The 14,270-nt window shown below is 41.8% G+C and overlaps 1 protein-coding gene across 4 annotated transcripts in view; it reads right to left on the minus strand.

The window, feature by feature from the left end:
* The window catches only part of LOC306931671 (RAC-gamma serine/threonine-protein kinase), a gene marked incomplete at its 5' end in the record, with an annotated part of 69,861 nt that overhangs the window by 19,954 nt on the left and 35,637 nt on the right, over positions 1-14,270 (minus strand). Inside the window, 2 exons of one of the 4 annotated variants that reach the window (XM_079513200.1) lie at positions 417-561; positions 9,066-9,177. In XM_079513200.1, the coding sequence (XP_079369326.1) occupies positions 417-561; positions 9,066-9,177 (257 nt within the window). Of the gene's footprint in view, positions 1-386; positions 562-9,065; positions 9,178-14,270 lie in introns of all 4 variants that reach the window. The other 3 variants (XM_079513201.1, XM_079513199.1, XM_079513198.1) reach the window with 3 other exon arrangements.

The following is a 14,270-nucleotide window of genomic DNA, read 5'->3' on the forward strand; positions in this document are numbered from 1 at the left end:
TTAAATTATCAATTTGTAACTCCCTTACGGCAGTGGTTCCCAAGGTGGGGTCCGGGGACCCCCAGGGGTCCTTGAGGGAGTTCCAGGGGGTCCCCAGCTAAATGATACACTCTCAGAGTTAAATTAACATTGATTTTACAATATAAATTGGGTTCCCAGAGATAGAAATTCCATTAAATGGGGGTCTGTAGACTAATATGCATGTCAAACTGGGGCTCATTGAAATTAAACGGGTTGAGAATCACTGCTAGAGCCGTAAAAATCTTCTCTTATGGGGGTCCCTGGCATATGTTTTCAAATGGGGGTCCTTGGGCTAATTAGTCAATTTGGGGGTCCTTGACATGAAAAAGTTTGGGAACCACAGCCTTATGGGGCCATTTGGCTACAGTTGGTGCACTGTCCGAGTGTATGGTTACTTTGCGTTTGTGGTGTGTGGTGGTGATGTCCATCTCCTCCTCGGCCAGGTTGAGGATGTTTGACGTGGGGCTACACTGGATCCTCTCGTCCTCTTGTCTCTGGAGCTTGTCGGCCACCATCTGGATGGCCTCCGTCCACTCATCTCTGTACAGACAGAAGAGTAGACACACCACACTGGGGGTGAAACAAGTCCTCCCACATTCATAAACATTACTTAACATTTTAATTGGTTAACTGATCGACAGAGGAATTGGATCCAATTAGATTAACCGAATATGTGAGGATATAATCCTCTGATTAACTGATTATGAGGGCAATCATTAGATGCAGCCTTAAACACATACTGTACTCGCTTGCACGTAAGAGAGAGAATACTAACTTGGAGAGACAGAGAATACAAATACAAAATACAAATAACTCCCAGTTCCAATATCATAAATGCATTTCACGAGTTACAGTTTCCCATAGCACTGTGTGTTAACATCCTTACATTTTGTGGAAAATTCTAAAGTTAAAGTTGGTTGACTTTGCTTTCATGATGACACATTTTTCAAGGCCTGAATGGGACAACCCAACCTGTTAGGCAGAAAATTACACTCACATTATGTGTTTGGATTGATAAAGCACATTGTTTGAATTTAAAATACTGCTTTCAGTTCGCTTAAAGTGCGATGGCAGATGCAGTTTTTTCCTCCTAGATTTTCAAAGGCACTAAAGCGGTTTCAATTAACACAAACACCTATTTGTTCAACAGAGAGGAAGCATGGTCGACTAGAGGATCCACCCAATGAGCAATGATCACAGAGCAGAACTAATGCCGACCAGTGTGTGTGTGTGTGTGTGTGTGTGTGTGTGTGTGTGTGTGTGTGTGTGTGTGTGTGTGTGTGTGTGTGTGTGTGTGTGTGTGTGTGCGCTCACTCACATGCGTTGGGGGGACAATGCATTGTTGTTAGCAAACGCTGTTCCTCCCCATTGACTTTCCATTAGCTGTGTTGTTCAACATCTGTTGAGAGTGTGTGTGTGTATACTGTGTGTGTGTACTGTGTGCTGTGTGTGCGTGCGTGCGTGCGTGCGTGCGTGCGTGCGTGCGTGCGTGCGTGCGTGCGTGCGTGCGTGCGTGCGTGCGTGCATGTACATCATTTATAGTGTAGGTCCAGCCATGCATCAGAATGTATGGGCAGTTTGGGCACATGTGATAAATATTGAATCTTTTAGACGCCAAGCTTCCCTTTACTCAGACAGAAACTAAATAGAATAGAATAGAATAGAATAGAATAGAATAGAAGAAAGTAGAATGGCGTTAAATCACAAAAAAGTTTAACTACTGATGAAACTACTGCTTTAAAATGTACACTTTGGGTGGACAAAGTCAAAGGTGGTTTTAAACTAGGTCAAAAATTGTTCTACAACAAAAGCGGAAAAATAGGACTTCACCAATACAGAATGAATGCGACATTCAGACACATTAAGAATTTGCATTTCAAAAAATTCCCCTTGATCCCGCTTTTGAAAAAGCAATCTGTTACGACCTCAATACGCCAAAGCACAAACACAGGAGGTCAGGAACATACAAGACAACAACTCAAGCTTGAAACAAGTATTTCTCCTTTTCTTACAAAAACACAATTCCAGAATACAAAAAGAAAAAAAGGAAAACTAAATACAGAAGTTGATTGGTGCTCTGGGAATGACTTCAGAGCGCTCTCAAGGGCGGTGTTCCTATATCCCCCACACTGGTGCCGTGGGAAACTCAAATCACTGGAAGACTTGTGGTACCAGAATCTGCTTACTTATTGATCATGCGTCGTGATAAGATGGTAATAATAAACCTGTCTGACTCCCAAACGATCACCCTGATGCCTTTTGTTTGGGTAGCTATAGCCCATATGTTTCCTTGCAGGATCTGACAGAACATCCATCCAAACCCAAAGGGAAGCGTGTTTTAAAAGATCTGAATCCCTTTCTACTGCAGCGGAGCTCTGAACATACCCTCTACACTCCAAAACAAGGGCAAACTCAACTTACAATCCATCTGAAACAATGCAACACTCAATTTGTAACAAGTGCGTGTGTGCGTGTGTGCGTGTGTGTGTGTGTGTGTGTGTGTGTGTGTGTGTGTGTGTGTGTGTGTGGACACATAAAAAGCAACAGGAATTCTCTCAAGGTCAGGCAGCAGATAAATGCTCTCTCTCGGTTAGAGAGAGTGTTTTTTTTTTGTTTTTTTTTTGTATAATGAGTTTTTTTTTGCTAATGAGAGATAATGGGCCTGCCTACAGTCAGGCACTGTGCCAGTGTGTGCCACCCTCTCTCCTCACGGCTGGGGCTGCGCTAGCTGGAGCACTGCCAGGGCTGGTACAGTAGCACCGATACAGTCTCTCTCATACGTGCACAGTGCGCGCGCGCACACACACGCATGCACGCACGCACACATGCACGCAAACAAAACTTTTCAACTAAGCTTCAATCGGTGCACCCACATCTCCTCAACACATACAAGTACAAGGTGCATGCAGATGCAAACACTTACACAGTGCACGTGTGTGCGCACTGTGTAAGTATGCCTTTGTAAGTATGCCTTTTCTCAAACTCTTAAACCGCTAGGAATGTCAAAGGAAAGCCGGCAAATTTCAACCTATATCTTATAGTGTGGAGAGGAGATCGAAAATATTGTGTGACCGAAAATACCCTACTGTATGTCTCCAATGTATTTCTATAAAATACTCTATGTCTCCAGTGTATTTCTATAAAATACTCTATGTCTCCAATGTATTTATATCAAATACTCTGTCTCCAATGTATTTCTATAAAATACTCTATGTCTCCAGTGTATTTCTATAAAATACTCTATGTCTCCAGTGTATTTCTATAAAATACTCTATGTCTCCAGTGTATTTCTATAAAATACTCTATGTCTCCAGTGTATTTCTATCAAATACTCTATGTCTCCAGTGTATTTCTATAAAATACTCTGTCTCCAATGTATTTCTATAAAATACTCTATGTCTCCAATGTATTTCTATAAAATACTCTATGTCTCCAGTGTATTTCTATAAAATACTCTATGTCTCCAATATATTTCTATCAAATACTCTATGTCTCCAATGTATTTCTATCAAATACTCTATGTCTCCAATGTATTTCTATAAAATACTCTATATCTCCAGTGTATTTCTATAAAATACTCTATGTCTCCAATGTATTTCTATCAAATACTCTATGTCTCCAATGTATTTCTATCAAATACTCTATGTCTCCAATGTATTTCTATAAAATACTCTATGTCTCCAGTGTATTTCTATCAAATACTCTATGTCTCCAATGTATTTCTATAAAATACTCTATGTCTCCAATGTATTTCTATCAAATACTCTATGTCTCCAGTGTATTTCTATCAAATACTCTATGTCTCCAATGTATTTCTATAAAATACTCTATGTCTCCAATGTATTTCTATCAAATACTCTATGTCTCCAATGTATTTCTATAAAATACTCTATATCTCCAGTGTATTTCTATAAAATACTCTATGTCTCCAGTGTATTTCTATAAAATACTCTATGTCTCCAATGTATTTCTATAAAATACTCTATGTCTCCAATGTATTTCTATAAAATACTCTATGTCTCCAGTGTATTTCTATAAAATACTCTATGTCTCCAATGTATTTATATCAAATACTCTATGTCTCCAATATATTTCTATCAAATACTCTATGTCTCCAATGTATTTCTATCAAATACTCTATGTCTCCAATGTATTTCTATAAAATACTCTATATCTCCAGTGTATTTCTATAAAATACTCTATGTCTCCAATGTATTTCTATCAAATACTCTATGTCTCCAATGTATTTCTATCAAATACTCTATGTCTCCAATGTATTTCTATAAAATACTCTATGTCTCCAGTGTATTTCTATCAAATACTCTATGTCTCCAATGTATTTCTATCAAATACTCTATGTCTCCAGTGTATTTCTATCAAATACTCTATGTCTCCAATGTATTTCTATAAAATACTCTATATCTCCAGTGTATTTCTATAAAATACTCTATGTCTCCAGTGTATTTCTATAAAATACTCTATGTCTCCAATGTATTTCTATAAAATACTCTATGTCTCCAATGTATTTCTATAAAATACTCTATGTCTCCAGTGTATTTCTATAAAATACGCGCCCTTTCATATTCTGGAAGCCGTGTTGAACACACACATATGGCATACCCCGTTCCTGCATATTTTAGCATTGGGGGAGTGTCCACATGTTAATTATATTCGCTTTGCGCAATTTGCTATTAAGCCCCTTGACCTAAAAACACTCCGCACATACCGATTACACCTGGGTCTGACCACCTCTTAAATGCAAAAAGCAATGTTTGATTTGACACAAGAGCGATCTGTGCTCTGCTCAGCAGTGTTGCCATGTCTGTTTATTAATCTAAGCAACTTTGGGCTTCTTTTACTGTAAAGTTGCTTGTAAATATTGGTACAGTAGTTGTGGTTGCTTTTCTTGTTTCTAAAGTGCTTATTTGGGCTTTTCTCCTAATGTTGTTTAAGCCAGTGATCCTCACACAGTGACATTGCCATGTCAAGGACCCCCAGATGAATGCATTTGCCCAACTAAGGACCCTAATCCAAAAATATTTTGGGCCAGTGACCCCCATGACAGATTTGTGTTTTTAAATGTTTCAACAAAATGTTTCAAAAATATTCCACAATTGTCACTTTTTTCCAAGATTCCTTTTGAAAATAGCAGATCTACAAGCTCACAATGCATCACATCACGACGCGTTGTGAGCTTGTAAATGGGCACCAGTGCCACATTGGCACAAAGGAGGGTGACCACTGAGTATTGTCGGTTTAAACATCTATAAATGAGATCCCCCACATTTGTATGTAAATTACATTCTGCACAGCACATTCTATACATTCATTAAAACTATGAACTCTGATTGCATGGGAACATATATTTATAATGATCATTATAACAATGTGCAAGAAAATATTTAAAAAGAAGGAAGAACTTTATATTTGTGGACAATCAAAATATGTTGGATATGGCACACTCACTATCTAGAAAATAAAAACATGGCACTTCATTTAAAAATGGTTGCAGACCCCTGTTATAGGCGCTTCTTTTGAGATGATTTTTTATAGACCTATTTACTTGTTTCTATGAGACATGGCAACAGCGCTCGCCTGCGCCTGCTGCAGCACGGAGGGACAACTTTCTGTGTTAAAAAGTTGAGATTTGAAAGGGCCATAGTTCTCTCATTTCTCAACCTTTTTTAAAATTAAAACATCTCCATAATCCTTGGGAAGTTTCGTTTCATTCGCTGTATCACACCCGATTCTATTGTCATCCAGGCAAACATAGCAAGCGAAGACCATAACATCGGGTTATGCCATGACGCACAGGGAAGCATGCAGGTGGCATTTCAACGTATTCCTTCATGAATGAATGAAATAAAATACAATAAACATTATTTTACTGGTGTTTTTCAATAGAAACAAATAAAGAGGGTGTGTGCAACAGTGCATGCATGCGTGCAGCAATATCTGTGTTGGGATGTAGCTGTATGGTCTCATATAAAAATGTTGAGATTTGAAACGCCCATGATTCGGGATTTCTCAACCGTTTTTTAAGATGTAAAATTCTCCATAATCCTTGAGAACTTTGCTTTTATTCGCTGTATGATACATTATGCTATTGTTATCCAGTTAAATAATATATCACGCAAAATTGTATGTTCGGGTTCGGGACGATTCTGGGAACATTACGCATGGATTGACAGCCTATGCTGCGTATATACGCAGTTCCATTCCGATCTGAAAGGTAGGTGCCATGTCAAAGGCTTAGTTATGCATTTATGAATTAAATGAACTAGAATAAAGATTTTTACAGCTGTTTTTCCCAACAGAAACAAATTACGTGATGTGTCTGCGTAATATCTCCCTCCCTCCCTTAGTATAGCCTACAGCTGCTTCTCGCTGTCATGACTTTCCAATTAACACTGCAAGTTACTTAACAAAATAGAGACATATAATAATAATAATAATAATAATAATAATAATAATAATAATAATAATAATAATAATAATAATAATAATAATAATAATACATCTTGTCTTCCTTCCTTCACCCCCCTCTTATGCGAAAATGTCGGCTTTTTGGATTTATTGGATTTATTTGGATTATTTAACAGCGTCGGTGAATGCAAATAGCCATGAAGCCCAGCTAAGCATGCAGCTCCACAACACGGTAGGGCAGGCGCATGATTACCAAACTTCCTCGCAAGAGGACAAGTTAAATCCCATTATGCTTTATTTAACCCGCTCTAACCCGCCTCACCAATAAAGTTAACTTAAGATGTCCAGATGCTGCATCATACGGCGGTGATGCGCCCCGAATGTGGCATGCTTCTTAAGTTCAGAACGGTTGGGCGATGCGCCGTGAGCTTGTGGTTTGTCTGTTTTCGGCACACAAGTCGACACCGTTGTACCACAAAGTAAATCTGGCAGAACGTGCACACATCAATGCCTGCCAGGCTGCCAAGTCTCAACAATATCATCACTGGTTGGCTTGTTATTGTGTTTTCAGAACGTCGTTGTTTAATGGTTGTGAGTGACTCAACACTCATCTCACGCTGATAGTAAGCAGTGCACCATGTGGGTTGTGAAAGTGGCACCTCCAGGGTCCTCCGTATAAACAGCTACCTCTAATGTTCTCATTGTTAAAATAAAATGCTAGTATTTACATGACTTGTAACTTAAACAAAAACATAGTTTTCAACTGGGAAAGGAAACGTCTCAAGCATGCAAGTAGAAAGTAAAGAAATCACACCCATGTGAAATGAGGGGCGCTCTTATTGTACATCATCATAAATGGCCATTTACTGCTTTTTATATAGAAATAAAATTATGCATAATTAAGTTCTCCAAAATATTTTCTGTTTCTCATTTGGCCCCTTGGGAAAAATAATTGCCCACCCCTGCCTTAAACACTCCCATGACTAATTCAAGCACGTTTTGCGCATCTTACCGTGCTCATAATTCCAATATGACATTGGCCACGCCTCCATCTCTTAAAATCTGTCATATTATATGTCATATCATATGACGTTCATAATTGAGCTATATGTCTCCAATGTATTTCTAATAAATACCCAATGTCTCCAATGTATTTCTAATAAATACCCTATGTCTCCAGTGTATTTCTATAAAATACCCTATGTCTCCAATGTATTTCTCAGTGAGATGTTGACTTTGTAAAAAGATGAAAACACATTGTTTTATGTCATCAAGCGTACGGATTGTACACCTGTGAGTGAGTGAGTGAGTGAGTGAGTGTGTGTGTGTGTGTGTGTGTGTGTGTGTGTGTGTGTGTGTGCGTGCGTGCGTGCGTGCGTGTGCGTGCGTGCGTGCGTGCGTGCGTGCGTGCATGCGTGCGTGTGAGAGAGAGTGAGAGAGAGAGTGAGAGAGAGTAAGTGTGTGTGTTTTAAATTGAGACGACCGCAACTGCTTATTTGAATATCTGAGAATACACTATTAGAAGCTTGCATACATCTGACAGAACTGGACAGACAGCTGTAACACACACACACACACACGCTCAAAGGACGCACGGAAGCATCTGTGGTCTTCTGGGCAAAGCTGTTCATTTGCTGCAGATAAACACCTCAGCTCCTCAGAAAAGAACGGAGCAGCTGGAGAATTTATGCCGGCACTACTTGAAAGGTCTTCTTTCTACTGGCTCCTTCTTTCCACGCACGCAGTCGCACACACACACACACACACACACACACACACACACACACACACACACACACACACACACACACACACACACACACACACACACACACACACTGTACCCGTTTCCCTCCCTTGCTTCTTTACCCTTCCTGCCGAGTTCAACATCAAAATGTGCTCATGATTTTATTTAGAGTCAGAGCCAGAGTTATGGCAATACACTTAACTTGCTGTACGGCGTAGTGCTGAAAGTGACTCCATGACCCATTATGTAGCAGAGTTTGTTTCACAACTGTAGAAACCACAGGCCTGTTTCAGGATTCTTCACACTGTAGTAACAAAAGCTCTCCATCAAGCTTGATTTATTGTTGGTTGTGCATCATGTCTCGCAACAAAAATGGCAGATCTGCGACACGCTGTGAGCTTTTACATGTGCTATTTTTTGTGCGAGACACCGGCATGCAAATAAGTATAAGTCAGGCGTTTGGACTCAACACCGCCAAGTCGGTCTGTGCACTCCATCCAGTCTACAGGGTTCTCCAAAGACATATTTGTTGCTAAATATGGCCTTTCATGCATTACTCAAACTTGACAGAGAATGTGGTCCATGTGAATCTTGTGTAAAAGTGGAGATACGGTATTTGACTACAAGTTTTCTGACAGAACTTTCAAATGGATATGATAGTAGATGACAAGAGCTGACTCTAAATCACAATTAAATAATGATCGGGTGAGCACACATGAAGCGCTATGAATTAGAAAGCTGCCTGGATGAATCTAGCTTGTACATTGGCTATTTTCACAACTTAAACGTTTTTTCTTAATAATACTTAAAAAGAAACTGTTTTAAACATACACGGTTTCCACCCAACAAAGCATTCAGAGCCGTGACTGACCTCTCGTCAGGGGAGTCCACATGGAATGTCCTCTCGATGACGGTGGTCCACTGCAGACAGCGGATGATGAAGGTATTTGGCTTGGGCCTCTCCGTCTTCATGAGCTGGCATTCTGGGAGAGCCAAAAAGAGAGGATCGTACTGACATTCAACACAAGCAGCTTTTTGTCTTCACATGGCACTGAGGTCGGGTTGTTTTCCCTCAACTCATACAGGTACAAGCTGCAAAGTGATGTGATGTTCTGCAAAGGATGTGCAAACACAACATAATAATATATAAAATAAATATACAAAAAAACAGTAAGACGCCTAAGGGAGAGAAGTGTGCATACGCATCCGCCTCGTTGACGGCGGACTGCTGGGCGAGCGCTGGCGCTTTGGCATGGGGGGTCAGATCAACATGCAATGAATTCTGTACTGGCCATATAAGAGTCTTGAGTGTACAGGGTTTGATGAGGTCAGATCAACATATACTGTAGAATGTCAGAACAGGTCAGCTCCATATTATGGAGATTAAGGGTGGTAGCGGGGACAGGGTTGTACAGGGTTTGTACAGGGTTTGTTGAGGGCCCAGGTGAGAACTCTAGTTTTCGCCGGCTGCCGGGCGTGGCTGCACTAATAACTTTGGGGCAGGCCCATCTAGAGTTTGAATGGACAGGTATCAGTCAAAAGGGAGACATTAAAGAGGCAAGGATGGATGGGGAAGGATCAACATATGGAATGTCAGAACAGGTTCTGACATATATCCATATATGGAGATCTAAGGGTTTGAGGTTTGAGGTCAGATGTAGAGTTGCTGGCCAATATTGATGACATCAGGGATCTCCATATATGGGCTTAACTGCGACAGAAGGTCGCATTTACTATGACATAAGGGATCTCCATCCCTGATGATGTCACGTGATGTCACGACACCTGTCACCATATATGGGGGCATTCCCATATATGGTCATGTCTGGGGTGACCAAACAACACACTGACAGGAAATGCACGATTCCATAGTAAATGTGACCTGTGGTTGCAATAAAAACTTTAGGGTACTCAAAATGTCCGGGTTCACAATGGGGCTCTATGGGTTGGCAAGTAGACTAATTGCGACAGCAGGTCGTATTTACTATGACATCAGGGATCTCCATCCCTGATGATGTCACGTGATGTCACGAGACCTGGGCACCATATATGGGGGCTTTCCAATGTATGGGGATTTTGAGTGATTGACTACTGACTGACTGATTGACGGACATTGAAGGACAAAAATGTACGATTTCATGGTAAATGCGGTGGCAATAAGAATTAGAACAAAAAAGTAAGCTACTGTAACAAGCAAAAAGTTTAAGAGTACAGGTCAGACTGGTTGAAAGTGTTTTTGTTGTTCTTGTGTTTGTGTTTGTGTCCTCTTACAGTAGTTCAGGGCTCTGATATAATATATACTCTTTCTGGGACTGTAGGGCTTTGGAGACACCTCAAGTGCTTCCCAGTCTGCATCATCACAATCAGTCTGACAGCTAAAGCCTGGGACATACTTGACGGAAGCATGTTTTCTTATGCGTTTGGGGTGAGGACGCACGCGTGCGCGGCCTTTACGTCGCCACTCATAGTTTCCCTATACTGTATCCAGTGCTTATGTATACGTGCATTGCAGTACAACAATTCATCCACTAGATGGCAGTTGTAAGACTATCTGGCAGTGGCTCTCCCACAATGCAACACTGCATTTTCAGGAAGTGAAGTTGACCTGTATTTTTTTCTTTTCTTGTTGTTGTTGCAAGTGATGGATGCTGTGGTTGTCACAACCTGCCGACTTCATTATGCCCCTGCTCCACCAAGTGAGTTTGCTGGCATTTTCTCACCTTTACTTGTAGCTAATAATGTGTTGCATTCTACTAACTGAAGTGTAAATATCACACGCTTACGTTGTCTAAAGGTGCTGCTTTCTGCGATTTTCTTGTGTTTATCCCTGTATTATGTTCACCAATTTTGTGAAATCACTTGGTTGGAACTTGGAATCTAATATTGGAATTCAGCACTCAGTTTCAGGTACAGAAGTTAGTCCCTTTCGATGCCAACAATTTTTTAACCACTTTCAACCTGGTGACCCTGATTGGGGCATGTCATTAAACTTAAAGGCAAGACTTTTCAAAGATTTTCAGAAATTGGTAGAATAACCGATTTACGGTGATCTTGTACATTGTCTATTTTCCCTGTGCCACACCGTCTGAAATAGGGCATGAGTGGTTAACTCTTTATGTAATCGTTTGAAAATGCAAAAGGCTTATACTAGGGAACTGGAGGGCATCAAACGATTATATCGAAAGTTGGGACTATTTTATAATGGTGTTTTGTGATTGAGAAAATATCCTACAGAATGACTTATCGGAGTTAGCAGTTAGCAGGATAGTATTGTCCAGTATTGTGTTTACTTGATTCAGACGTTGGAGCGATAGGCTGATAGAGCCTTCATCAGCAGTTCACCCCCCCATGACTCTCTCTCACACACACACACACACACACACACACACACACACACACACACACACACACACACACACACACACACACACAGTTCCAGCACCAACTCTGCTGCATTTTACGTGTGCAAAAAAAAAAAAAGTTCAGCAATGTAATAACTGTACATAAACATGTTACTTCATTTATGTGTATTTTGTATAATTACATAAATATATAAATTGTATCGTTATTTGTGTAGCCCTTGAACGAAATTAAGATCAGATCACAAGACGTGAGCTGTGAAAGGCAGTCATGACTATTATAACCATCTACAGTGCATTTGTACTTTGCAGTTCTGTGAAAAAAGTTAGGAAGAAAACAGACTTAAACTCAGAGTCCACATCTGCTCCACATCCGTTTAGCACACAGCCATTGATTATTAACATGGGAGTGGATAGAAGTCTTTAAGCCACCCAATATTTGAGCTCTCAAATGAAGGTGCTTCCCTATGCCAAGGGATATGTGCTGATGCTCATAGTGGCACATTTCTGTGCAAATGGGCAATGCAGTCCTCCATTGTCACAGAGATAGTTAATTGTACACACACACACGCACACACACACACACACACACACACACACACACACACACACACACACACACAGGCCTGTGAGCAACAACTGCATGGTCCATCAGCAGTCTCAGCAGTAAGTAACGAAACCAATGATTTATCTTCTCCCTTCTGTCCTCCTTCTCCATCTTCTTATTGTCTCCACCAGGCCGAAGGCATGGGGAGAGAGTATGTTTTGCACTCCGTCCGTGTGTGTGTCCGTCCGTGTATTTGTCCGTCAGTGTATGTGTATGTGTGTGTGTCCGTCTGTGTACAGCTAATCTCCGGCACCGTTAACCCAGCCGCTGCCAAATTTTGCACACACACTCCCTGGATGCGAACGATGAACCTCGTACCTCTTTTGAGATTCTGTCCAAAAATCCCGCAAATCGTTACACACTATCTCTATAGTCATGTGTTCAAACCGGATCTGTCCGATATTTCATATTCATTCAACATTGGCTTTCAAAGTTTGCAGGATTGGCCCGTTTTGAACAAAAAGCCTCAAATCATGCAATTTATCACTGACTTTCCTACTAGGCTGAGGAATATATCCCACCCTTTTCACATTGGCCTGTAATAGTGCCACCAACAGGTGGATTTTTGCCAAACACATTTTTGGAACAAAATGCCTCAAAATGCCATCCAAGGCGTAAGAAGAAATGGCACCCTTTTCACATTGGCCTATTATAGCGCCACCAGGAGGCCACAGGCCACTGCCCTGGTGGAGACCTGTGCCCCGAGGGGCACCTTATCTAGTTTTCTCTCACATCCTCCCATCTCCTCTCCTGTCACCCTCCCCTATCCCCCTCCTCCCTCTCCTCTGTCCGTTCTTCCCATTATTTTCAGTTTAAGTGTGGCACAGCACAGCACGGCATGGCTCAGCCTAAATATAGACAGGAAGGTTAATGACAACACCAGTCAGGTCGTAGACACAAGCAGAGTCTCATTGTAACGCACCAACACATACACACACACACACACACAGAAACCTCTACCTGCCTCGCTAACACAGCCTGCTGTGCCGCCAGAAAACAAGGTCATGGCAGCGCTGGAGCCAAAGACCACACAAACACGCACGCACGCGTGCACACACGCACACATGCACACACACAAACAAATTCATACTGAAGTTAGAATGTTAGCTGAAACTGGGTTATTGGCCACAGCAGGCATGAGTGAGGCTGTGTCAGTGTGTGTGTGTGCGTGTGTGCGTGCGTGTGTGCGTGTGTGTGTGTGTGTGTGTGTGTGTGTGTGTGTGTGTGTGTGTGTGTGTGTGACGGGTTTGTATGTATGAGTCCCTCTACAGGGAGCAGGCCTGTACCATCTCTATTCCATCTGACCATTGCTGTTCTCTCTCTCTCTCTCACACACACACACACACACACACACACACCAGCCACCTGGCCTCCCAGCTTTGGGCAACAGATGTGGCAGTGCCAGTGTCGTGCCAAGCAGCCGGAGCCGGATGTATGGCCTGGCCTGCTCTCCCCACACATTCTCTCCTCTTTCCCTCCTTCTCTCGTTCCTGTCTTCATCCTCCTCCCCTCCTGCCTGTCGGTTGCTGCATGATGGTCTGCATCACGTCTCGTAGCTCCATCACGTCGCAGCCCTCGTCCTCTGCATCCTTCGCCATCCATCCAGACATGTCCTCCTAGCCTGTTTCCACGCTGAGGTCTTTCGCCATCTCTTTCCCTCTGTCTGGACTCGCCCTCTTATTATTGTTCACTCTTCCGTCGCCTCGCTTCTGTGTTACCGCCCTCATAATCTCTCAAGAACAGCTTCCGAGCTGCGCTGCTGAATCTGTCGGCAGGGGCATTCAAGAACGTGAATACATTGTTGTTAGTGGGAATGAAAACATAGGCGACCCACCGGAAGAGGAGGGCTGAGGGCAAGGGGTCCCCAGCGAAATGAGGAGCTGTTTAACCATGTCTCGTTGCATCAGAATGTGTTGTGAGCTAGCAGATCTGCTATTTAAAAAGATATTGACAATGGTGATCCCTGACTGTCACAAAATATTTTCAGCTGGGTGGTCCGGAGCCAAATACCGATGAAGTTGGGGTTTTTGAACACTGGCTTCATGAAATAAAAACGCTGAATGATGAACAGACAACAATTGGAGGTTAACTTTATGACACAAATGCTGTT

The sequence above is a fragment of the Electrona antarctica genome (genome assembly GCF_951216825.1).
Source record: "Electrona antarctica genome assembly, chromosome: 10".
NCBI classification, from domain to species: Eukaryota; Metazoa; Chordata; class Actinopteri; order Myctophiformes; family Myctophidae; genus Electrona; species Electrona antarctica.